General features: G+C 40.2%; 1 protein-coding gene across 1 annotated transcript in view; it reads left to right on the top strand.

The window, feature by feature from the left end:
- Window positions 1-18413, top strand: part of LOC139470858 (lisH domain-containing protein ARMC9-like) — a 42881-nt gene extending 24468 nt beyond the window's left edge. The window contains exons 16-26 of the mRNA XM_071253180.1: window positions 2-141; window positions 2326-2402; window positions 3445-3519; window positions 4155-4245; window positions 4884-4939; window positions 5319-5450; window positions 6051-6136; window positions 6806-6927; window positions 8531-8612; window positions 9453-9625; window positions 16257-18413. Of these exons, the coding sequence (XP_071109281.1) occupies window positions 2-141; window positions 2326-2402; window positions 3445-3519; window positions 4155-4245; window positions 4884-4939; window positions 5319-5450; window positions 6051-6136; window positions 6806-6927; window positions 8531-8612; window positions 9453-9625; window positions 16257-16318 (1096 nt within the window). The 3' untranslated portion in view covers window positions 16319-18413. The remainder of the gene's footprint in view (window position 1; window positions 142-2325; window positions 2403-3444; window positions 3520-4154; window positions 4246-4883; window positions 4940-5318; window positions 5451-6050; window positions 6137-6805; window positions 6928-8530; window positions 8613-9452; window positions 9626-16256) is intronic.
- Window positions 18414-27470: the final 9057 nt, after the last annotated feature.

Raw genomic sequence — 27470 nt, 5'->3', positions numbered from 1 at the left:
GGCGTGCCCTGCAGTCGGCCATGATAGACAAGGGCGTGATCGAGTGGCTGGTGGGGGTGCTGGAGGACAACGACTCCCTGTCGGACTACACCCTGGAGTACTCTGTGGCCCTGCTCATGAACCTCTGTCTCCGAACTTCCGGTACTTACGTCAAGTGTTGTATTCATTTTGGACAATACAAATCTCATACAATACAGCTCATGGTTATTTTAGCTTGTTTGGATTTTGCTTCCCCCAAAATGCTACTTGAATGGAAATAGCAAAATATCAACACAAGAAGGTCAACTTGAAGACCTGGGTGCCGTTGTACAAAACAACCTTAGCGCTATGACTGTTAAGGTATGAGAGTTACGATCACCTTAGCGCTAAGATAGCTTTGTACAATGGCACGCTAAACCCCATTTCACAAAGCAATTGTAGTGCTGCAACTGTTCTAATTCTATGTTAAAGTATAGGGGTTACGTTCATGTAAGTGCTACAATACCATTATGACCCAGGATCATAACCCTGCTTCCTGATGAATAAGGGGTAGACTTGACCCCCAGTTTCCTATGCTGATAGGCCCTCTGGTAGAATTGGTCCCCAGTTCCATATCTGACCAGATACATGGTGATTAAGGGGTAGAATTTGTCCCAAGTATCCAATCTGATAGGCCCTCTGGTGATTCAGGATAGATAGAATTTGTCTCTTGTATCCAATCTGATAGCCCTGTGGTGATTCAGGGGTAGAATTTGTCCCAAGTTTCCAGTGCAGATCGGCCCCACAGTGCTTCAGGGGTAGAATATTGTTCCCCAGTTTCCAATGCTGATCGGCCCTCCGGGGATTCCAAGGTAGTATTGGTCAGGGTAGATAGAATTTGTCCCAAGTTTCCTTTGAGATCGGCCACATGGTGCTTCAGGGGTAGAATTGGTCCAAAGTTTCCTATGCTGATCTGTTCTGTAGGGATTCCAAGGTAGAATTGGTCCCCAGTTCCCTGTCTGACCGGATCTGGGATGATTCAGGGGTAGAATTGGTCCCCAGTTCCCTGTCTGACCAGATCTGTGATGATTCAGGGGTAGAATTGGTCCCCAGTTCCCTGTCTGACCGGATCTGTGATGATTCAAGGGAAGAATTGGTCCCCCGTTCCCTGTCTGACCGGATCTGTGGTGCTTCAGGGGTAGAATTGGTTCCCAGTTCCTATCTGACCGGATCTGTGATGATTCAGGGGTAGAATTGGTCCCCAGTACCTGTCTGACCGGATCTGTGGTGACTCAGGGGTAGAATTGGTCCCCAGTTCCTGTCTGACCGGATCTGTGATGATTCAGGGGTAGAATTGGTCCCCAGTTCCTGTCTGACCGGATCTGTGATGATTCAGGGGTAGAATTGGTCCCCAGGTCCAATCTGACCGGATCTGATGTGATTCAGGTGTAGAATTGGTCCCCACTTCCTTATCTGACCGGATCTGTGGTGCTTCAGGGGTGGAATTTGTCCCCAGTTCCTGTCTGACCGGATCTGTGATGATTCAGGGGTAGAATTGGTCCCCAGTTCCCTATCTGACCGGATCTGTGGTGACTCAGGGGTTGAATTTGTAGCAAGTTTCATATGCTGATCGGCTCTGTGGGGATTCCAGCTTGAAATAGGTCCCCAGCAACCTATGCTGGTTGTAAGAGGCGACTCAGTGAATCAGGGGGTCAGACTTGCTGACTGGATTGGTTGCATTTACCCTTATGATCATTGCACATACCGTATTTGACATGTAGCGCCCCGCTCTAATAAGCGCCCATGGCGATATTTGCTGGTATATTGGCTAGTGAACAATCTCAATTAGCACCCCTTCCGATTGAGCAATGTACACAAGACATTTTTAGTCTTGTATAATACGTATGTTTTATGCACCCTTAATTATGGGAAATTAAATTCTGGAAAAATATATCTGTCGTATATAAACATTTCAAGCTGTCAGCAGAAACCAGGAAATGTAAGAAGATCTTTCAACTCTGTTGTTTTTCACCAAAATAATATTCTAATAAGAACCCCCCTTTTCTAATTTTGAGCGCGCCCTGGACTCTTATTATGTCGAATACGGTAACATAAACCACTCATTGAAAATGAATTTAAATGGATCAGGTGGTCAAGCTTGACTATTTATATGTCTGCAGCATTAAACAATAAACGCAAATCTGAAAATACACAATGTATGACTCCTAAACTCTTTAAGTGACTTGGTGATATGTGTGGAAGCAGATCATGTCATTATTATCAGTTCAAATCAACAATAAATTTTGGTTCTTGAATTCTGACATACACTCTCTTTATGATATTTTTTATATTTTTGTATATTTTTAGGAAAGAAGAGATGTGCGAAAAATGCTCGTCAGACTCTGAAAGTCCTCAGTGATCTCCTGGGCCATGACAACACAGAGGTGAAATAAATACATAGTGCAACCACCTAGGCCTACATTTTCAGTTGTTTTGTCTGAAATGATACATGAATGTGTGTTATAAAGGTCGTCTAGATCCTCGTGTAGACTGACCCACTGGGCATTCCAGGTTAGAATTGGTTCCTGACAACCTAGTCTGGTCTTCATAGCAGACTTTAAGTGGTCAAGTACGGTCTCATGGTTGATTGGGTGTCACCATGCCCTGATGACGTGGATCGTTGCTTGTACTTGTAGTCTCAGATTGTCTGTCTGAGTCCAGCAGAAGTAAAGACACAGAACTATCTTATGTAGCAATACGCATCCAAATAGTCAATAAGGATCATTATAATTCATTTGTGCCTTTTTTGCATTAACTTTCTTCCATGCTCAGTGCAACATTTTGTCATGGACCTCCACAAATACATGTAACTTCATACTGCAATACGTTGTCAATCCAGGAATCATTATTATATGGTTTTCATATAGGTTTTATAAGCTCACTTATTTTCATGATGGCGGGCGGTGGGGGTAGCCTAGTGGTTAAGGTGTTCACTCGTCACACCGTCGACCTGGGTTCGATTCCCAACATGAGTAGAATATCTGAAGCCCATTTCTGGTGTGCCCCGCTGTGATATTGCTGGAATATTGCTACAAGCGGTGTAAAACCATAGTCACTCTCTCGACGTAAAACCATACTCACTGACTTTTGTCATCACCAATTGATAAAGAGTCATGGTAGCCCAGGTGCCTAAGGTGCCACAATTGCTGTGTGGACTTGCATCCCTTAGACATGACAGAAACCTTGAATCGTGGATTCATATTACCGATTACCCTGATTGTGTTTCTATGTTCGTCAGCCATGCCCCGAGTTTCACCAAACTGGTCAATGTCTGATATCTGTATCACTTTGGACTTTTCCCACCCCAAACTGATATGCCGGGGAATAACTGAAATATTGTTTAACCGGTAAACCAAAATAAGTGAAATCTCTAGCTGACCCCCAATAAATATAAATGTGTAAGTGTTAACTTGTGTTTCCTTGTAGATTCTGCCCTATGTGAATGGTGCCTTGTACAGCATCCTGGCTATTCCCTCCATCAGAGAAGAAGCTAAAGCTATGGTATGTCCGTGCAAGGAATAGGAGTATATTACTATCTGTAAAAAGACCTAGCATGGTATGTCATTTTAGTGACATGCAGTGGCTGAGTAGAAACCAATGTTTTGTCATGGTTCTCAGAAATCTTGAAAAGTACTTGAATTTAAGAGTTGATGTTGAAAAGTCCTTTTTTTTAAATCAGTGCATTAAAACATATTGATTTAGTACTTTAAGAATACTTGAGTTTATTGTTAAGTTGTCCCTGTGAAGGCCTAGGGCCCAATTGCACAAAGCGATCTTAGCGCTAAGACTATTGTAAGCCTATGTTAAAGTATGGGAGTTACGATCATCTTAGCGCTAAGATCGCTTTGTGCAAGTGGGCCCTGCTTAGAATTGGTTCTCAGCAACCTATGCTTGTCATAACAGGCGACAAGCAGGATCAGGTGGCTGGTTGATGCAAGTCATCGTATTCCGATTGAGTAGGTCGATGCTCATGATGTCAGTCACTGGATTGTCTTGTTCAAACTCTGTTATTAACAGACGAGTGTCATTTGCCTGGAATATTGCTGTGTGCGGTATTAAAGAACAAACAGACATCAGCACTGATATGTATGCCTAGATAGTTTCTCTTTCTTCATGCCCAGACACATTTGTTTCAGGATATGGAAGAAATTCTGAGATGTTTTATAAAAGATGGCCAACAAGACATGAACAGGCAGATAGAGTTCATCATTAAACAATTAAACTCAAGTAAGTCACCATTTGTTACCAAGGAGTCTTCTACATCGTAAACAGAAATCTTTGCATCGTAAGCATATGTTAAAGTATGGGAGTTACAACCATCTTAGTGCTAAGATCACTTTGTCGAACAGGGCCCTGATAAGCCCAGTTCTCCATTCCTCAAAGCGATATCTGTGCTATTACTGTCTATGTTAAAGTATAATGCTATGTCTATATTAAGGTATTGGAGTCATGATTATCTTTGAACTATGACTGTCGTAAGTCTGTGTTAAAGTTTGTCGACGATTGTCTTTTAGCCAATATTACTGTTTGGAACAGGACCATTTACAGGACATAGGTGTCCCAGTCGCTGTACTATGCTTTACACAGTTAGTAATGCCAGGATCCCAGATTCTCCCTGATTATTAGCTTGTGATCAGCTGACAATTTTGTAACAAGTGTTAATGTTTTGTAGAGAAGGAATTCGGTTTAACGCTCTTTTGTACAGTATATTAGTTACATCTCATTGTCACTGTGTAGACTGTGTGGTCATAGGATTGTCTGATCCAGACCTAATTATTTTGAGGCCACCATCATATAGCTGGAATAGTGGTGTTAAACAACAACAAAACATAAGATTCAGAGTCTCTTGATGTTTCTTACTACAGATGAAGCTGGTGATGAGTATGAGTCTGATGATGAGGAAGAAGATGATGATGAGGAGGTAAGCAACAAAGTAGAGTCTGTGAAGTATAATGTTCTCTGGGACCCTTGAAGATCCGGGTTAGAATAGGTCTTCAGCAACCCATGCTTGCCGTAAAAGGTGACTATGCTTGGAAGAGGCGACTAACAGGTCTTGGGTGGTCAGGCTCGCTGACTTGATTGATGCATGTCATCGTATCCCAATTGCGTGGACCTATGCTCATGATGTCAATCACTGGATTGTCTGATCCAGACCTGATTATTGACAGACCCCCTTCATAATTCTGAAATATTGTGGTGTTAAACAACAAACAAACAAACAAAACAAATAGTGTTTTCCGGAGACTGGTAAAGTCAATGATGGTCAAACCTAACTTATGGTATTCATTGTATTTTGCCAGGAGGACCAAGATGCTCTGGAAGCTGATTTGGACAAGGAGGAGATGATCAGACCCCAGCCTGGTGAACTGGCCGGGGAGTCCATGTTGTGTCGCGATTACCAGGGAGAGGCAGACAGCTCCAGCAGGAAGAGGGTGAGTTAGGTGTATAATGTAGTCAGGTATGAGTCCATGGAGTACATGTTGTGTGGGGACTACCAGGGAGAGGTAGACAGCTCCAGCAGGAAGAGGGTGAGTTGGATGTATAATGTAGTCTGGTATAAGGCCATGGAGTCCATGTTGTGTGGGGACTACCAGGGTGAGGCAGACAGCTCCAGCAGGAAGAGGGTGAGTTGGGTGTATAATGTAGTCAGGTATAAGGCCATGGAGTCCATGTTGTGTCGCGATTACCAGGGAGAGGCAGACAGCTCCAGCAGGAAGAGGGTGAGTTGGGTGTATAATGTAGTCTGGTATAAGGCCATGGAGTCAATGTTGTGTGGATACTACCAGGGAGAGGTAGACAGAGTGTTGTCATTGAAAGAAATCCAGCATATAATATGTTGTTATGGATATTTTTATGTACAGGGTATGTAAATATACACGAAAGCATATTCATAAATATTCAATTCTAGTGGCCAGGAATAACGAATTCAATTCATGAATGGTTACGGTTCGATTCACCGAATATGAGAGTGAATCGTAACAGCCCTACTAGGTACCATGTATGGGAACTCATCAACTCATCTGTTCCTGCAGCATACAGACCGAGTATCAATGCACGAGCCCCTTACACGCCCAGCCACGCCCAGTCAGAGACGAGCTGCGGAAAACACTGCACCACGGTGAGTCACTCAGTGTGTAGACCAAGTGTGTGAGAGTGGCATGATGTGTTGATAGACTAAAGCGAGACTTTATCAGACATTTAAGTGGTTCATAATTATAAGGCATTTTAGAACAGGGTAACTATAAGACTATAAGTTGATTAATGCTTGCTTAATAATGGTCCTAGTATGCACTGAAATGTTGCATCGAAAGAAGAAAAGATAAGGATTTCAACAATGGCTAATTAACATCTTAACGAAAATATGGATATGGTAAATAAGTGATATATTTGTTCAAATATAGCGAAAGTTTCCTAAGATTTCTATTATGATAGTTTTGTTGACTTGTCGTTTGACTAGAGTCTCACTATGATTTGTGGCTAGGAAATAGGGAATGTACCAGTGTAAATTTGATTTGTGTTTATAGTTTAGATAACTCTTACTCAAGCATTTCGTTTAGGTACTGTTGGAGCTTGTAATATTATCCTTTTGGTTGGTTATGCTGTGCATTTCAAAAATTGTTTTCAGAATAAGATTCTCATGATTATTAAAAATTCATAAACATATGAGAATTATTTTTTTTGTTAGCATACATTGAATTCATGTTCCCTGAATTTGAATAAAGTTGCATTTGTATGTTCCACTGACAGTTGTGTCATTGTGAATATGTGGTTGTCTCCCTTGGTATAGTACGGGGGGAGGTGATAGGCCTCAGTCACGCAACAATCCCAGCAGGCCGAGCACAGGAAGTAAAGATATCACAGTACGACCACCTACACGCAGCGGCAGTCGACCAAACTCGCAGGAGAGCGGTAGGTACACAATCTACTCTGACAACTGAATAGATCGGGTGGTCAGACTCGGTGACCTGGCTGTGTCATTGTACCCCGATGACATGGATGGTTGCTCCCAATATCAATCACTGGATTGCCTGGTCTAGACTTCATTATTTACTGACCACTGTCATATAACGGGAACATTCCTGGGTGCCGCGTTAACCAATAAACAGAAATAAGGTGACAGGAAAGTGTTATACATCATATTCAAGTCATATTCACTGCCCGGTTAATAATCGTGTGTTGTCAGACAAACACATGGTTGTCTTCTTGAGTAACAACCCATAATCGCCAAGGTCACACATTGTAACACGTAATCCACAGCCATCGTCCAAGGCAAGGGAGTTAACTGACAGTAAAAGTCCAGTTTCCACCCTTGCTTAACTAGACAGGAATTGTGGAGTTATATTTTGGCTGAACTAACGAGTCTATGCATAGTCCAATCAAAATCGTGTAATGAACTTGACGTTAGGTTCATAAACAACATGCTGACTGCCCAGCAGATTTTTGGTCGTCTGCAGTATTTGCAGAGTATGTGTTCCGTCAATTGGTCATCGACCGATATTTTCGAAATCTTTTCATGTTTTTAATCAAGGTGCTCAAGTAAAGTGATTTGATGCACTTTGCGAGGTAAGCCCTGTTTCATTACAATAGAGATTTTGATTATCGATCAGATCGTCGTGACTTGGCGCCGCCATTTTGTTTGAAGCAAATGCAAGTTATATGAGATATGGATTCTGATTGGTCAGTAGGAAAGACATAGAAGGGACATGACACGCTGGTAAATAATCATACAACTTTTCATCAAGTCTCATGGCATATTGACAAAGAAAACCAGTAAATGAGATAAAAAGCTGATCGGGCCTGAATATGTGTATGTGTTTGTTGTTTAACGCTGCACTCAGCAATATTCCAGCTATATCACATCGGCCTATGAATAAAATCGAGTCTGGACCAAACAAACCAGTGATCGATATTGTGAGCAACCACCCATGCTGTCGGGGTACGATCAACCCAGTTACTGTACAGGACCACCGAATCTATTTAAGTCATCATTTATAAACATCATACGTTGTTGGGGATCCATTCTCACCTGGAAACCCCATGGCGTCTAGCCTGTATTAGAAATAGAGAAAACGCCATCCTGACTCCTATTTGAAAAAATATGCCACTGAAACAATTATACAATGAATAAACCACATATTTATATTGGCTGACCAATCATATAATAACCAGGCAACGGCTTTGAATCATTCAAACTATCAGAAACTTACTTACCCGTGAAGATCAGGGGTAGAATAGGTCTTCAGTAACCCATGCTTGCTATAAGAGGCGACTATGCTTGTCAGAGGAGCTGACTGACAGGATCGGGTGGTCAGACTTGCTGACTTGTTGATGCATGTCATCGTATCCCAGTGTGGATGGATGCTCATGATGTCAATCACCTGATTGTCTGGTCCAGACTCGATTAATAACAGACTGCTGTCATATAGCTGGAATATTGCTGAGTGTGGCGTTAAACAACAAACAAACAAAAGAAACTTATTTAGTCTTCTCTAAACGTTGATTGTTTTCCCAGGCCGGCGTACATCAAGTCAGGCTAGTGACCGACACCTCAGGCCATCAACTAAAGCAATGGAGAAACTTGGCACAGGTGCAAAGTAGGTACACATGGAACAATGCCACCCTATTGATGTATTAGGTTGATTGTATGTTTATGATTTATGAGTTGTCATAAAATGTTCATATACTGATGAACAAAAATAAGGGAACATAATGCATTCTAGCAAAATATTGATTTGTGCTCTGTTAATAAGAATAGGTTATATTTTCAAAAGAAGTTTGATTTGTTGGTATATTTGCCAAACTATCGCTTGTTTTCTTTAGGGAAGAAATATGTTATGCAAAGCAAATGCTTCTCTCTGTGGTTGTCCCCTTATTAATTTCTGTCAGTATGTTGTATTAAATCATGTAATCTGTGATGTGACCATGACAGCTAACATTGACAATCAGGCTATGTGAGACTTGTGAAAGGAGGCTGTTGTTAATGGAATGAAATATAACGTATACGACGTAATAAGCACCCAAGGCGCTCTCAAAATTAGAAATAGAGTTGAAAGATCGTAAATTTTGTGGTTTATGCTGACAGCCTGAAATGATACAAAAGAAAGTCTGTCCGTATTATACACTACAGATATATTTTCCCAAATTTAATTGCCAAAATTAATTGTGCATATAACACACGAGTGCTTATTTTACAAGAATAAATAAGTCTTGTGTACATTGATCAATCAGAAGGGGTGCTAATTGGGATTGTTCACTGGTAAATATATTAGCATATATCGCCATGGGCGCTTATTATGTCAAATACCGTACCTGTAATATCATAAATATTAATTGTTTATTTTTGAGTTTATGAGATCAAATGTGAAAGTGATTACATTGGACATAGCCTAAGAAACTTGTCAAGTGAGATTACTATGGGATGATGATGTTTTCAGTGTCAATGAGTATGCAAGTGCATTTGGTTCCCGTCCTCGCATACCACGGACACCGGGCCCCGACAACCTGAAGCGTCCCTCGTCTGGCTCAAGTAAAAGTTCTATCTCCAAGAACCCCCCTCAGCCCCAATATTCTGAGTCAGGGCCCCGACCTAGTTCGGCAGGGAAAACTGGTAAGTCACTTGAACTAAATATGCATCCCTGTTTGGTAAAAACAAAAATCTAATTGTAGAATAGGTGTCCAAAATAACCTGCCTGCTATCCCGTGGCTAGTAACAATTCTCTAGGGATAGGTGAAATTTATTCCTGACTGCTCAACTGTCTAGTGGTTAATTTCATTGCTACACTGAAAATTTCGAATCAGTTTTAAATATGTGACTAATTTACTCAAGTGAAGTAGCTACCTTAGTGGATATAAAGCTCTTAGTCACCGGAGAAGATCCGGGGTAGAATAGGTCTTCAGCAACCCATGCAGGCCGTAAAAAGCGACTATGCTTGTTGTAAAAGGCGACTAGCAGGATCAGGTGGTCAGGCTCGCTGACTGGGTTGATCCATGTCATCATATCCCAATGGTATAAATCAATGCTCATGATGTCAATCACTGGATTGTCTGGTCCAGACTCGATTTATGTACAGACTTCCGTCATAGAGCTGGAATATTGCTGAGTGCGGCATTAAACAACAAGCAAACAATACAACAACTTGTATTGAGCAAAGTATATTTGAGAAAAATGGCCTCCAACTTGCAAGATGAGTTAATAATATTTACTGGGCACTAACTTGCTTGGCTTGTTGGGAGTATCAACATTTCAGACACTGTGTAGAAGCAGGTTTTACTTACTTCCTTAAATACAGAGTCAGGTCTGTTATGTCCCCTGTGATAGTGTGTAAGCTTGTGCTTGAAGCTGTTACCGGTGCACTTTACTTCCTTCGTAGTTAGGTGCAGAACTTTTCAGCCAGCCCTCGTATGTGCTTTATTTTGCATTTTGTCACGTGGTACATTGAACGAGAAAATCTGCAAAAATAAATATAAATAAATATATTTTTCAAGCCTAAATGTGTATGCACAAATATTTATGAGTAGTTTCTTTAGAGAAAGCCTTCTACTGCGACGTTTGCTTCATGTATTTCAACCTGTTTGTTTCCTAGCCTGATAGTTATCACTGGATGTGTGAAGGTGAGTATGGAGACTGATGGCTGTCCACACTGCTGAGTCTTTTTGTGTCTTAGTATACATGGTCCCTGCAACCTTGGTTCTGTGAACACACACTTTTAAGACAAACATCCATGGTGGCTTCTCACATCTTGGGCATTTTTTAAACTCGGGTTGGAATTCCCATACAGAACTTGGCCTTGGTTAACCCATGAGGTAGAATACCTAGGACATTGTCAGGTCAATAACCCATGCTGGTCACCCATAGAGATTCTGAGGTAAAATAGGCATGTATACTCCATGCTGTGAAGGTTTGGGAATTGCCATTAAGAATAGGCCTCTATACTCTATGCTGTGAAGATTTGGAAATTACCATTAAGAATAGGCCTAAATACTTCATGCTGTGAAGATTTGGGAATTGTCATTAAGAATAGGCCTCAATACTCTATACTGTGAAGATTTGGGAATTCCCTTTAAGAATAGACCTCAATACTCTATGCTGTGAAGATTTGGGAATTCCCATTTATGATAGGCCTCAATACTCTATGCTGTGAAGATTTGGGAATTCCCGTTAAGAATAGGCCTCAATACTCTATGCTGTGAATATTTGAGAATTCCCATTAGGAATATCGGTAGGCCTCTATACTGTATGCTGTGAAGATTTGAGAATCCTTATTAAGAATAGGCTCAATACTCGTAAGAGGTGGACATTCCCCAGGGGCACTAATCTCTGTCTTCTCCCGGCTGTCTAACACAGCCCACAAGGGCTCACTAGCTGCCGTGATTCGATTAGCTCGGTAACGCAGCTGATTGTGACAAGAGACTGGGCTACCGTCTGTAAGGACAGCGTAAATAAACTTTGAGGCAATATCTACACGCATTTCTGAACACTGACTGGTTACCCGTGATCTATGAAGATTTGATACTACAAAGGGCTCATGTTGATTAATTTCTTCAACCTAAACAAACAGACAAAACAAAAAGTGCAAGCTCATTGGTTGTCGTTATTATGAAATACCCCTGACTGTTAAAGTATCCCTGCAGTGAAACATTTTCACCTTTCGGATTGCATGGATAATAAGATTACTACACCTTTGTTGTCACCTATGTTTCGTAGTATAGCCCCACATGTGTATTTGTCATAATTTGGTATAATTAGTGGTAGAATTTTAGTCATTTGGCACACTGACTATAACATATAAACCCGATAAAATAAGCAATGCTGAGGTGAAATATTTAGATTGTGTCACATGTCTAAATAGTGTAAACGAAAAGGATACCAAGCAAGTGACTTATCAAAACTTAGTCACCATTGCCGATGCTACCCTAAAGTTACCTACATTTCCTTATTATTTCCAAGACAAAACTGTATTTCATTTTGTTGATCAATGTGATGGTACACCCTTATGCTATCAATAAAAGTGACAAATGCGCTTACAGTTGGCACAGCAAAGTTCACGAACTAGTTGAGATTTCTGGGATTTCATCCGGGTATCCATGGAAAAAAACACAATAACAAACGCAAGAACCAGTCCTGGTGAATTGTCAGAGATTAACGCCCCTTTTAAGAATATCCTACAATTATATATAAATTCCATGTCTACATCACTCTTAATGATTCAGGAAGACTCCTTAGCAATATGACGTTCATAAAAAAAAAATTATGATTGACATAGCTATTTTGTTTTTTTTTACTCTTTTTATTTTGACCGGCCTTGTGTTGAAAACCTGGAATAAATCACTGAAACATAATATTAAAAAAGTGTGGCCTAACAGTTTTTTTTACAGAAATATGTCTGTCGGAAGGTTAGAAAAGAGAAAAAGAGGATAAACCAATTCAATATATTTGTACTTTTCTACTCCATTACAGGTAGTCTGGTGTAAAAAAAAATATAAAATGTTTAATGTGGGACGAGAGCCTGCAACACTGTTGTTGCTGTAGGAATGCAGTGTCAGTGAGTGAGTATAGTTTTACGCCGCTTTTAGCAATATTCCAGCAATATCACAGCGGGGGACACCAGAAATGGGCTTCACACATTGTACCCATGTCGGAAATCGAACCCGGGTCTTTGGTGTGACGAGCTAACGCTTTAACCACTAGGCTACCCGATCGCCCTTTAAGCAATGCAAACCTGACGAGTCAAACTGGGAATATTGTTGTGCATCTATGCATCCTATAAATTTGAGGAACAGCAACAAACTTTATTTTGACTCCGAATATATGTTAACCTCAATGGGTCCTTGTTTAGAAAATATTTTTGGGTGCGATATGCTATCAACTTATCGGCGGGATATAAAAAAGCTTATCCTGTAAAAATATTTTAATTTCAACAAAATTTACAGGCCGCGGATCCGTAGAACAAGTCATAAAGTGTGGCTTTGACATCATCCAGTCTTATGAAACAAAGTGTTTCAGTAAAATATCAGGACCTTATATCACATGGAATGGGAGATATTTGGTTGGCTAAATCTGTTCAGTGAAGTAACAACCTCAAATATTATTAACAACAGAACTGATTCAACATAAAGTAAAACAGACTGCATGCAGTTTTGTTTGCCTCCGTGGTCTAGTGGTAGAGCGTCCGCCCGGAGAGCGGAAGGTCCAGGGTTCTATCCCCGGCCGCGTCATACCAAAAGACGTTTAAAGATGGTACTTGTTGTTACCCTGTCTGGCGCTCGGCATTAAGGGGCTAAAACAAGGACTGGTCGGCTCAGAGTCAGTATACTGTGTCTGAATGGGGTATTCATGTTAAACCGGGGCATAGTATCTCAGTGGGCTGGCACTATAAATCGGCATCAGTCCACACACACACACACACACACACATACACGTGCATGCACGTCGCTATATAAGTGCAATAATCTTGGACGTGACGTTAAACCCAATTTCACCTTCACCTTCACCATGCAGTTTTGTTCCTAATATCTTGCCTCTGGTTGAATATCTTTTGTTAACAGAACTACCATATTTCTCAAAGTATTAATTACTCCTTTGCTCCCTAACTGAAAGACAATATTTTGAAATTAATAGCTGAATTCATATTTTTGTTTTTACACCATGTATCAATCTCGCTATCTCCCCACAATATTGCTTTTGTTTCAAAAACCTGTTTTGTGCTTTCAGTTGATTTCCTTAATGTAAATTTCAGTTTATAAGTGATATGTGGTTTCTTTGTGTGTGTGCAATTATTGGGGCACCCAGTGGTCTAATGGGCCACAACTTCCCAGATTAGCTGTACCTGTTTCTGATTCACCATTTTACATTTTCAAATTGACATAATTCACTTACTGTACATTTATGGTATATTTTTTTAATTTTGATAATGATAATTTTGTTCACCATTTCTAGCAATTTATGGTGTCTGTAGACTATGATTGTTGTCACACGATCTTTCTTTTGACACTGTACATGAACTATCAGCCCCAGAGGGATTTCAGGCCAGAATTGGTCTTCAGCAACCCATGCTTGTCACAAGAGGCGACTGACGGGATTGGCTGGTCTCACCTTGATGATGGGTATCATTGTCTCCCAATTGCATAGATGGATGCTCATGATGTCAATCACTGGATAGTCTGGTCCAGGCTAATTATTTACAGACAGCAGTCATATTGCTAAAACTTGGCTGATCACAGCATTAAACAACAAACAAACAAAACATGAACTATCATTCCCTTAGTATGCATATCCTATCTCTGTAATACCCGTGCTCGTGGGTTTCACCGTAGTGGTAAACGTCTGAGACCTGCATCACTTCGGGCTTTCCTCCCACATTAAGCTGACATGCCACGATATAACTGGAATACAGTTAAAAGCGGTGTTAAACCCAACTCACTCATCCACTCACTATCTCTGTAAGATTGAACAAATGCTTCTCTTTGGTGTCACATGTATGTTTCTATGGTTTCTTCACAACAAGATGGGAGGCACAGTTGCCTCCCTTGGCCATGTCCTGATCCTCTGTTTATTGGTTTGAATCCCAGATTCACCCCGATTATGTGTGATTCTTGATCTGTCATCATACCTGTGCTTTAGGATTTCATCAAAGGAGTAAACATTAATGGCTACCTCTTGTGACATGCTGTGATAAACTTGAAATACTATTCAAAGCAGCGCTTTTTCTCCCTCAGCAAATAAGGAGATTTGTCTTGACATATATGCAAGGTTTGATTAAGTGATATTGATGGTGTTGTTCAAATTAATTGATGATCGATTGTTTACTGTTTCCAACCAAGCAATTATTGAATATATCATGAAATCTGTAATTTAATTTCCTATCATACTTGTTCATTCATTTTATTGAATTTATTTGTGATAATAAGTTGAGTATCACATATAAAAACACAACAGGCTGACAACAGTCATTGCAGTGTTTCTTACTGGAAGTTTTGTTTTGCAGAGTATAATAAATAGCTGAGTGTGTTTCCATATCCTACATTTTCTATATTATTACCTACAAGGGCAAACATATTTGGGTTCATAAAAAGCATATGTAAGGCTGAAATAAATATGATAAGTTCATTATTACCCAAACTCTCCAGACAAAGAGGGGGCGGTCGGGTAGCCTAGTGGTTAAAGCGTTCGCTTGCCACGCCGAAGACCCGGGTTTGATTCCCCACATGGGTACAATGTGTGAACCCCATTTCTGGTGTCCCCCGCTGTGATATTGCAGGAATATTGCTAGAAGCGGCGTAAAACCATACTCTCACTCCAGATAGAGAGATTCTACATATGTTTCCTGTCTTCTTATCTTGATGAATGACTCCACATTCTTAGGTCTACCAAATATTAACACTTCATGTGAAAAATGTAAAAAAGTTGTTTCAAATAAAAAAAGATATATGAAATGCTTCCTGCCTCAAAATTTAGAAATATTTGAGTATTATTTGTTGATGTTATGAAATATACTGACAAAGAATGTTTAATGACAATTCTCTTCTCAGTCAAGATCATTTCTTTTTTAAACCAAGGATTTTTTAACCCGTTCCCAACACTTGTCAGTGTTTCTTCTTTCAATGGGGTGGACTCTGTAAAACCAATGCAGGAACTTGGACTGAATCTTTCAGCAATTATTTTCATCATGTTAACACTGTAATCAGTCAGTCAATAAAGCTATGTCCTTTTGTCTTCCATGGTGCAGACTTTCACAATTCAATAAGAGCTTCAGTTTGCCTGTTGTCAGGTGCAATGTGGATTTGACATATTCTTTTTATATAATTTTTATATGAATACCAGGCATTTAGTCAGATCAAGAGGTTTATCATCAATGTTGTATTTTTTCATAGATGTACCTTAATTAAACAAATGTAAACAACAATATTAAATTTTAAATGGCTGTCTTGAATTGAAACTATGACTTTTTGAACATTAGTTTGTTTTTGTGAAAAACATTTATTTAAAAAGAATACATTTATTAGTCTCAAGCCTGACAGCATTTTTATATCATTTTTCATCCTACCTCTTGGCATATTGACCATGGTTATCCATAAGAGAGGTAAGAATATTGGTCTGAACACCAATCTCATTAAAGTCAGATCTTAGTTCTCGCTATTGCTGAACAAAGATCTGAGGACATCCCATTACAGGTCACGAGATTGGTTTGGACACGTAATCCCACTGCAATGTTGTAAGAGTTGTCTCCCTTGCATTGCAGGTGGCTCAAGTCCCAGGAAAGTATCCACGGGCCGGCCAAGCAACAGTCTACAGAACAGGTGAAACGCTGCACCATTGTGTAGCTCTGCCGCCAAGCTGCCTCTGTGTCATGGCGCCGTGTCATGGCTGTCAAGGATCTATCAGTTCTGTGTAAATAGTGACCGTTATCAGCTGTGATATGTGACAATCTGTTTTATGTACTTCGTACAGATCCTCATGGAAGGAGATTTATTTATCCAGGGCTGGGTGGCCTGGACACTAAATATGCTACCTAGAAATTATTGGTCAACTGTATATCCGTATCGTTTAAGTAATATAACTAAATACATACATTGTGTAATAAATGTGTTTATTTTATTTCTAATATATGATTTTTACAAAACGGAAACACATGATGCATTCTTATCATACCATTTTTGACGTAATAAGCGCCCCGCTCTAATAAGCGCCAACAGCGATATTTGCTAATATATTGACGAGGGAACAATCCCAATTAGCACCCCTTCCCATTGATCAATGTACACAAGACTTATTTATTTGCATATAATATGCACCTGTGTGTTATATGCACCCTTAATTATGGGCATTTAATTCTGGAAAAATATATGTCGTACATAAATATTTCAGGCTGTCAGCATAAACCACGAAATTTATCTTTCAACTCTGTTTTTTCCACCAAAATAATATTCTAATAGCAGCCCCCTATTTCTAATTTTTAGAGCGCTCTCGGCGCTTGTTACGTCGAATACGGTAATTGAAAACCAAATAGTTTCTCCCTTGGCTGATTCGGCCTGTGTCACCAGTACACCACAGAGCAGCTGTATTCATAAAGGGTGTGTACAAACCCATGAAATATTGACGATGGATTACTTCCAGACAGGTATTTAGACAGACAGATCAGAGGTTCCTCCCAGTTTTTGCCAGTTGCGAGTAAACCTGTTCATGAATTCTCCATCAAAACCACACAGACACATTAAAAAAGTTTAGTATTTTAGTTTGGAGCCCTCTTTTAAAACTTCTGGATCTATCTTGAAATCACTACCTGTTTCACCCAATTTTTGCATATCAATGAAGCGTATATTGTCAATCAAAACAGAAGTGTTATGCGGGGCAGATGGAATGCAGCTTACATTAAGATTTGTTACTACCAGAAACTTAATAGAGCCGTTGAATATGACAATGTTTTGAGAATATTTTGCCATTTTTATCTTATACTTTTGTCTTTAAATGTATGTAATAATATTGTAGGTGCTTGTGGAATTGGGATAAGATTTTCTGATGCATGTGCCTGTATCCAACTGCAATGGTAACGTCAATTGATAACTACTGTTACGCTTCCAAATCATAGGCAAGGTGTGTTGTCATGGCTTTTGCCAGCCTTGTTGTCTGAGGCCACTCTGTGTGTTATTGTTGAAGGATGTTTTGCTTGCATGTTAGCTTGGCCCGATTGGTCAAAATATACAAACAAAAGGAAAAAGAAGGATAAGAACCTTTTGGGGTCATATGCAATATCAAATTATCAATCTACAGAAACGTTTAAGATATTGGTGAAAATTTATTTTAAATCTAATATGGCTGACATATTGGCAATCTTCTTAATTAAACATGACTGTATACATCTTCTTTGAAGGTCAAAGGGTCAAAGACTCTGTTCATGTTGAAAACTAAGAAAAAACATATAATCAGCTTCTTGGACATATTTTAGTCCTACCAATACATGTACTGTTGTCAGAAGTCCCAAACCTGCAAATGTTCTAATTAATATTGCAAAGATTAATAATTTTATTTGAAACTGAATAAGCGTGGTACGAGACTGGTCATTTATTAAAGGGGAGGTGGGGCTGGTGAGATTAAGAGAGGAGTGGGATGGTGAGTTTGAAAACATGACACAGTTCTATATTTTTTCAAATAATAAAGTTGTAAATTTGAACATAATTCAGGGACTGTAATAATGTTACAGAAAATGGGGGGTCAGTAAAGTATGATACAGTCTTGAGACTACAGTCCTAGCATGATAGAATGCTAGCCAGTACTGATTCCATTATCAATGTTTATGTATGTGGTGTAAATATAGAGGCATTTGTGATATTGTGCATGTTGTGATATGTACGTGCCTTTTTACTCAGCCATCCGGCACACTTTTATTTGATTCATTTTTTAAATGTACTTCTTTTTTTTTATAATTCATATATGATAGAGCATTTAGTCAAATAAGAATATGCAATGTTTTTTTCTGCATGTGGATTTTGGCTCTCAACGTTCAAATCCATAAACAGAAAAATAAGAAACATTGTTGCCTGACTGTTACCAGTTGTTTGTACTTCGAAGTGCAGTTGTTGGGCTAATAAACGCCAAATATAATTGTTGACGCTCACCTAAACATCCATCTCATAACAGTTTCTGTTATACATGTTATGAAATACAAAACATCTGGCTCCAGAAGGGCAGTCGGGTAGCCTGGTGGTTAAAGATGTTCAATTCCCGACATGGGTACAATGTGTGAAGCCCATTTCTGGTGTCCCCCGCCATGATATTGCTGGAATATTGCTAAAAGCGGCGTAAAACCAAACTCGCTCGCTCGCTCGCTCACTCACTCACTCACACTCACTCACTCACTCCAGGATTGAACGATGAGTGACAGTGTCAATAGCGATCACACACACATGCACTCCTGCTAGATAGAACTACAGGCGTTAGGTTCCTTGGGTTTGTGGTGTATTGGAAATTTGATAATATGGTATCCTCTGTTGAAGGACATTCTGTGTATATGAGGTCACAAAACATTCCATCCAACTGTTTTTTAATCTTATTTTCTTTTTGGTGATGCCAGTATGGTATGGTATATGTAAGTATTGTGCTCATTAAATTGAAAAGTCTCAGATGGGAATTTGAAAATCAGAAAGTCTGGATGTTCAAGAAATTCTTATTTAACAAGATTTCTAAGTTTGCCAGACCTGATTTAGAAGCACTATTGTTTGCTGTTGTGAGTCTGTCCATGACACTGTGTTTTAGAGATTTGCATGCTCTATATTTGCAGTTTATTTTGTTTTGACTATTATTTCAAACTACAGTGAACTACGGTTATAACAAACTGAAAGGGACCATTTGAGTTTGTTATAACCAGAGTTCATTATAAGCAAATGTCCGGAACCGAAAAAAATGGTTGTTATATCTGTCAAGCGTGTTCGTTTATAACATATTTTACCAAGTAGACACAATTTTTGAAAAAACAACCTCTTTAATTCTGTAAAGGCGACGTTTTGGTATAGATCCTTATACCATTGTCAAACAAGATCTATACCGAAACGTAGCGACCATTTCCGAAGGCGACGTTTCGGTATAGATCTTGTTTGACAATGGTATAAGGATCTATACCAAAACGTCGCCTTCACAGTATTAAAGAAGTTGTTATCCATAAATTGTGTCTACTTTGTCATCCGTCAACTTCGAAGTAATGTCTATCAAACAATTCACATATTTTACTGTATAATTTATTTTATATATTCTTAAGCCATGCCACATGCGCACCACGTTTGAGATATAAGATAGTTTGATTATGGATATCATGAATGGTATTGTGTCATATGATGTATTTCAAGGCCACCGGCTTCTCCAGCTGTTCAGGGACCCCTTCTGTTGGCAGCCGATCTCCATGTGTTTTTGACTGTTATTTTGCATAATGTTATTGTATTGTCCACTGATGACTTTGTGTGAACATTTTCAAGCAATGGATGGATTATGAATCATGCCTATAATTCATGTAATAAATTCATTGAATAACATTACCATATCTGTGTTCTATCTCCATCTTGCTATTTAATTTGTAGACTTTTTGGGGATAAAAAATGGCAGGAAATCCTAGTGACATGAGCAGTCATGGAGAATTTTCATCTCTCTGAAACAGTTTTTTTTTTTTGTTGTTTAACATCGCACTCAGCAATAATCCAGCTATATGACAGCAGTCTGTAAATAATCAAGTCTGGACCAGACAATCCAGTGATTGACATCATGAGCATCGATCCACGCAATTGGGATACGATGACATGCATCAACCAGGTCAGCAAGCCTGACCACCCGATGCTGTTAGTCACATCTTACGGCAAGAGTAGTCGCCTTTTACGGCAAGCATGGGTTGCTGAAGACCCATTCTACCCCGGAATCTTCACGGGTCCTGAACAGTCGCTTCGTGGTCAAATGTACAGAGCACCTGCGCGGGGAATGGAAAGTTGGTGGTTTGATCCTCATACCATAAGTCGTTGAATGATGGTACTTTTTGTTACCCTGCCTGGCACTCAGTAGATTAACATCTTCTCTCTGAAATGAACATATCGTACAGAAAAAAAACAGTTGTTCAGTTATCTTAATAAAAATATAATAAAAAGGAGCCCAGTGACTCTCTTCATTTTCAGATACTGCAGTGATCTAGACTTGCCAAACATTATAGACTTGCATGGGCTGTGTTTGATTTATATATTTGTATCAAGGTCTGTAAGACAGATTAGGCGCTCAGCATTGAGGGAAGAAAACAAAGACTGGTCGACTTAGAGAATCAGTATACCATGTCTGAGTGGGGTATCTCAGTAGGTTAGCAATAAAACCAGTATTGTGTGGACTAGTACAGAGACACCTACACCACACACATCCCAATATTAGCGCAATAATCTTGAACACATTGTTAACCCCCTTTTACCTCATCTCACCTGTAACAAGATTTGTATCTAAATATATATTGCTGTCAATGAGATATCTGGATTTTGGACAAATAGAGAATCTCAGCCTCTATCTTTTGATATCAAATGTATCAACACTCGTTTATAAAAGTGGAAAGACTTCATGGCTTGCCAAGGAGTTTTTGCACTTTTATCAACAAGTGTTGACATATTTGATATCAAAAGACACAAGTGTAAGATTTTATTTATCATCCAACATCATTCTTCCAACTTTTTTTAGTTTGTAGACTGTAATAAGCAGTGTCTTAAGTGTAAAAAGTACTGCTAACAGCTTCAGTGGCAGAGCCATTGTGATGTCATTTGATTGTGACATCATGGTATCCAATGATGTCACAATGGTCTGCAAAGCATTGTGATTCAATTTCATTGCAGCAATATCTACAATGTAGATATTGCTTGATTTCACCAAAGCCATATCTTCTATGGGAGCCAGTTTTGGATGATAAATGAAAACAATAACTAAATAGTTATGATAACACATTGCTACACAACTACATGTGTCAATCATAGGTGAAAGCTAAAACAGCTAAGTACTGTTGAATGTATGCTACTCAAAAGAAGTTAAAGATTAACTATAGTCATGAAAAAACTGAGTGGTCTTTAACTTCCATGAGTTGCAGATCCGCAATGACTCAGCATTAACCATAGTAACCCACGCTCAGAACAGGAACTTCTGAGCATGCCTACTTCGCTGTGCAGCAAAAACACACGGAAGTGCCCTACTTTTTAAACACTATACTACTCAAATGAAGTTAAAGACCACTCAGTTTTTTCATGACTATACACTGTAGATATCGCTGCAATGAAATTGCATCACAATGCTTTGCAGACCATTGTGACGTCATTGGTTACCATGATGTCACAATCATATGACATCACTAATGGCTCTGCTACTGAATCTGTAAGCAGTACTTTTTACACTCTAGACACTGCTAATTACTGTCTACAAACTGAAAAAGTTGGAAGAATTACTTTTTCAAATGGTTGACAGGTGCAAAGGAAAATGTGGTTCTGATTTGATAAATAAAATCTCACCCTCGTGTCTTTTGATATCAAATATATCAACACTCGTTGATAAATGTGGAAAAAATCCTCGGGGAGCCTCGGATTTTTCACACTTCTATCAACGAGTGTTGATATATTTGATATGAAAAGACACTCGGGTGAGATTCTCGATTTATCAAATCAGAACCACAGTTTCCTTTGCACCTGTTAAACATTTGAGAAAGTTACCAAATAAATTAATTTCATTAAATATGTATTAGATGGCAATATTGCCATATGTAAAATGCATGAATGAACTAATAAGATTCCAGGTCAACCATATTATTGCGAAAATAAACTACATAAAGTAGAATGGATGGAGAAGAACTCAGAAACAATATATAATATCCGATATCATTAATAAATGCATATGAATTATCAATATTGAATACATTAGTGGTCTGATAATTAATAATTTACTTCTTTATGGTGAACACGACATGAATATTTTTGTTTCTTTTCCAAACTTCCAAACTTTAAGCTGCAACTTTGATGGTGAAATGTGTTCAGTTGGTATAAATGTGTGTGATCGTGGTTTATCTCCTAATTCAGGGGCCCAGGTAACCCTGTTGTCTTAGCCCATAGTCTCCTTTACCCATGGCAAACATTTGAGAAAGTGACCAAATTATTAAAAGATATATTACATACCTGGAATACTGCCATTTGTTAAAGGTAAAAACGAGTTAAGAAAAATCCAGGCGAACCGCATTATTGCTAAAATAATCTCCACAAAAGCTCAAACAGATAAATCTAATGTTCGGCTTCACAGACGGTGCCAAGATCTTGTCCAACTGTTGACAATGCGCGACCTCTAAATCAAAGCTTGCTTAGGGCTAACTTTGGGATGACCTCTTCTAGTTGGCCTTATTTCACGTTAAAATACCTGTATAATCCATTGTCATTGACCACGGGGGATTAAGAGAATTCTTTCTTAATCCTTTGTCCTATTGAAGGGGGTGGTTGATTTTAGTTCGGCCTGTCGCCTCAATTATTGGAAATAGTTGATATGAAATCACCAGTGACATTGGTCTGCATGGTGCTTGTTCGACCTGGTCGAGATTTGTTAAAAAGTGTTTATCGGATGTTTTGTCGATGGTGTTGGAAATAAACATTGGTGAGATTAAGGAGAATTGGTGATAGTTGATCGTTGAGTTCGGGATTTGAGTTGGAGTCGTTCAGATGACAGTACGATGACTAGGCTTGTAAGAGGCGACTGACGGGATCGTATGGTCAGGCTCGGTGACTTGGTTGATGCATGTCATCGTATCCCAATTGCGTGGATCGATGCTCATGATGTCAGTCACTAGATTGACTAGTCCAGACTCGTTTACTTACAGTCAGCCGTCATATAGCTGGAATATTGCTGAGTGCGGCGTTGAACAACAAACCAACCAGATAACAGTACGATGAAATCATTCAACATGCGAGACTGGAAGACGACTATTCACTGACTTATATTTTACTGACATTATTTCCAGAGGTTTTCATGGTGGTGTGGTGAAATGGGTTTGAACGTAGCGATCACGATTATTTCATTTATTATATAGCGACGTGAGTGTGTGTGTGCGCGCGCGCGCTTGTACTAGGTCGCGTTCAAGATTATTTCACTGATCTAGCCACGTGTGTGTGTGTGTGTGTGTGCGCGCGCGCTCGCGCGTGTGTGTGTGTGTGTGTGTGTGTGTGTGTGTGTGTGTGTGTGTGTGTGTGTGTGTGTGTGTGTGTGTGTGTGTGTGCGTGCGTGAGTGTGTGCGCGCGCGCGTGCGTGTGTGTGTGCGCGTGCGTGTGTCCGGACTTATGTCTATTTTATAGTGCTAGCCCACTGAGACACCATGCCACAGTTTAACATTAATACCCTTCTCAGACGCAGTATACTAACTCCGAGCCAACCAGTCCTTGTTTTAGCCCATTAATGCCGATCTTTTAATGTATTTTGGTATGACGCGGCCGGTGATCGAAGCACCGTCCTTCCTCTCCGGGCGGACGCTCTACCATTTGCATTCACGATTTCAGTATATGGTTAAGAGTGAGTGAGTTGTGTTTAACGCCGCTTTTAACAGTATTCCAGTTATATCACGGCGTGTCAGCTTAATGTGGGAGGAAAGCTCGAAGTGATACAGGTCTAAGACGTTTACCACTTGGGTGAAACCCACGAGCACGGGTATGGTGCTGACAAAGCTCGAAACATAATCGGGGCGAACCGGGATTCGAACCCACAATCATAGGTTTCTGGCGTGCCCAAGGGACGCACTTCTGCACAGCGAATCGTGGCGCCTTATACGACTGGGTCACCCGTGCCCACCTATGGTTAAGAACAAACACACACTATATGGTATTCGATAGTATAAATCAATGACTACGAATGATACCTGGGTGCACGAATGGTCGGATTAATAACTGCCTTCATTCTGGTTAACAGATCTCATGAATATTTCTGTTTCTTTACGAATCACACCGCCTCCGTAGTCTATTGGTAGAGCGTTGCCCGGAGAGCGGAAGGTCCGGGGTTCGATCCCCGGCCGCGTCATACCAAAAGTCGTTAAAAGATGGTACTTGTTGTTACCCTGTCTGTCACTCGGCACAAAGGGGCTAAAACAACGACTGGTCAGTATACTGTGTCTGAGTGGGGTATTCATGTTAAACTGCACATGATATCTCATGCAGTGGGCTCAGTCACGACCAGTACAAACACGCACGCTCGCACGCACGTCGCTCTATATGTGCAATAAACTTGGACGCGACGTATGTTAAACCCCATTTCACCTCACCTCACCTCTTTCCGTTCTTCTGTACTGTAAGTATCAATCTTTTTATACATATGTCTTATCCCAGTCATGTCTTTCACAAAGGACACGGGTGGCCCAGTCGTCTCAACATTTATTGTGCAGAGTTACGTCCCTTAGACGTACCAGAAACCTATAATCGTGGGTTCGATTCCCAGGTCCTCCCTAATTATGTTTCTGTTTGTCAGTTTGGACCCATGTAAGGCCTGCATCACTTTGGGCTGAGAGGCTGAAACATAACTCACTCATTTTGGTAACCTACCTAATTGATGAGTTAGTTTGAGTTCGGCTGTCGTTATGTCAGTGGTACATTCCTCTAATCAAATATCACCCGTCCCATCCATTTGTTTGACAGACAACTCTCATGATATTGTCAACCTAGGGAGCATGCTTTTGATGTGTGTGTGCGTGCGTGCGTGCGTGCGTGTGTTTTTCTTCTAAGCTGTATGGGGCACGGGTGGCCCAGTCGTCTAAGGCGCCGCGATTCGCTGTGAAGAGTTGCGTCCCTTGGGCACGCTAGAATCTATGATTGTGGGTTCGAATCCCGGTTCGCCCCGACTATATTTCTAGGTTTGTCAGCACCATACCCGTGCTCGTGGGTTTCACCGAAGTGGTAAACGTCTTAGACCTGCATCACTTCGGTCTTTCCTCCCACATTAAGCTGATATAACTGGAATACTGTTAAAATCGGCGTTAAACCGTTAGACCTTCGGGGAGATAGCAATGAGTAAACGTATCATATGGGTGAAACGTATTGATATGGGTAAACGTATCATTCTATTTCAAGCAGTGTAAATACTTGATTACACATTCGCCGACTGTCCACTCAAAGGGTCAGGATTATTGGGAGTTCTTTGTTGACGAACGTTTAGAAGTAAACTGGAAAGCTCTTTAGAGAAAATAATCAAAATGAACGGTGAATAGTAGTAATACAATGTGTGTCGTGTTGCTGTGCACACCGGCCACAGCACTGGGCGTAGTGAAGCAGATTTCTAGGCAACTATCACCATATGACTTGTATTTGTTCTTGAATAGAAACATCAGGAAGAGTTGTATGTCAAACTGGTCAACGACAGAACAACCAGTCTCGAGTTTCCGACGAAACAGATTCCATTGGGCATGAGTGAGTGAGTATGGTTTTACGCCGCTTTTAGCAATATTCCAGCAATATCACTGCGGGGGACACCAGAAATGGGCTTCACACATTGTACCCATGTCGGGAATCGAACCCGGGTTTTCGACGTGACGAGCGAACGCTTTAACCACTAGGCTACCCGACCGTCCCCATTTGGTATGAAAGGCAAAATAGCGGGAAACATTATATGGATGGATCCCTGAAAATCAGCGACATCACAAAGTATTCGTGAAAAAGTATATCCCGCCACAATTTGCATAACAAAGTAAGTGATTGTTACCTAGAGCCTAGAACAAACGAATGCACGCCCACGTCCACGCCCACGCCCACGCCAACGTCCACGCCCACGCAAAAGAAACAAACACTATTTGATGCTGAAATTTTGTATGGATGATCCCAGCAATGGTATCTATTAATGGCGGATCCGATTTTTAAAATGTATTCTAAAGTGTTGACGCAGACACATTGAAGGGACCGCTCGCACCTCGCGAGGGCACTTTATACACTGTTGACGCCTTGATGGGACATCCACATACAATACAGTATTCAATAAGTCAAATCAGTCTCCACTGCTGATAGAGTTGCGTCCCTTGGGCAAGCCAGAAACCTATGATTGTGGGTCACTCATTCACTGAAAAAACTATGGTCAAGACATTTATGATATGAATGGCTTGAATTGGCGTGGCTGATTCAGATACTTTCCGTAGTAGTAGAAGTAGCAGCAGCAGCAGCAGTAGTAGTAGCAGTGAGTGAGTGAGTGAGTGAGTGAGTGAGTGAGTGAGTGAGTGAGTGAGTGAGTGAGTGAGTGAGTGAGTGAGTGAGTGAGTGAGTGAGTGAGTGAGTATGGTTTTACGCCGCTTTTAGCAATATTCCAGCAATATCACGGCGGGGGACACAGGAAATGGGCTTCACTTATTGTACCAGGTCGGGAATCGAACCCGGGTCTTCGGCGTGACGAGCAAACGCTTTAACCACAAGGCTACCCGACCGCCCCAAGTAGTAGTAGTAGTAGTAGTAGTAGTAGTAGTAGTAGTAGTAGTAGTAGAAGCAATATTAGTAATAATAATAATAATAATAATAGTAATAATAATAACAATTAAACATGTCAGAGAAAGTAATCAACGTTTATATTTTAAATATATCAGACTGTACACTCAAATTGCAAGTATCATAAGCGGGGTGAAATTGGGATGCATGGCGACAGGTTTCTAGATCAGATGCACTTGTTTGCCCAAGAGTAAGTGAGTAAGTGACTGACTGGTTTTACGCCGCCTAAAGCAATATTCGAGCAACATCCCAAGAAGTACAAGAAACGGGCTTCATATTTTGTATCTATGTAGAGAATCAAACCCACGTCTTCGGCGTGACGAGTGAACGCCTTAACCATCAGGCTACCCCCGGTCTCAGTTTGTTAAAGGGACAGTTGTGCAGGGGAATGGGTGTTCCAATAGTATAAGAGACCGCAATTCGTTTTGAAGAGTTATGTCCCTTAGACGTCCCAGTATCCTCTGATCTTGGGTTCGAAT

This window comes from Haliotis cracherodii, unplaced genomic scaffold (assembly GCF_022045235.1).
Source record: "Haliotis cracherodii isolate W230 unplaced genomic scaffold, xgHalCrac1.p SCAF_21, whole genome shotgun sequence".
NCBI classification, from domain to species: Eukaryota; Metazoa; Mollusca; class Gastropoda; order Lepetellida; family Haliotidae; genus Haliotis; species Haliotis cracherodii.
This window is presented reverse-complemented; position numbering and strand designations above follow the sequence as displayed.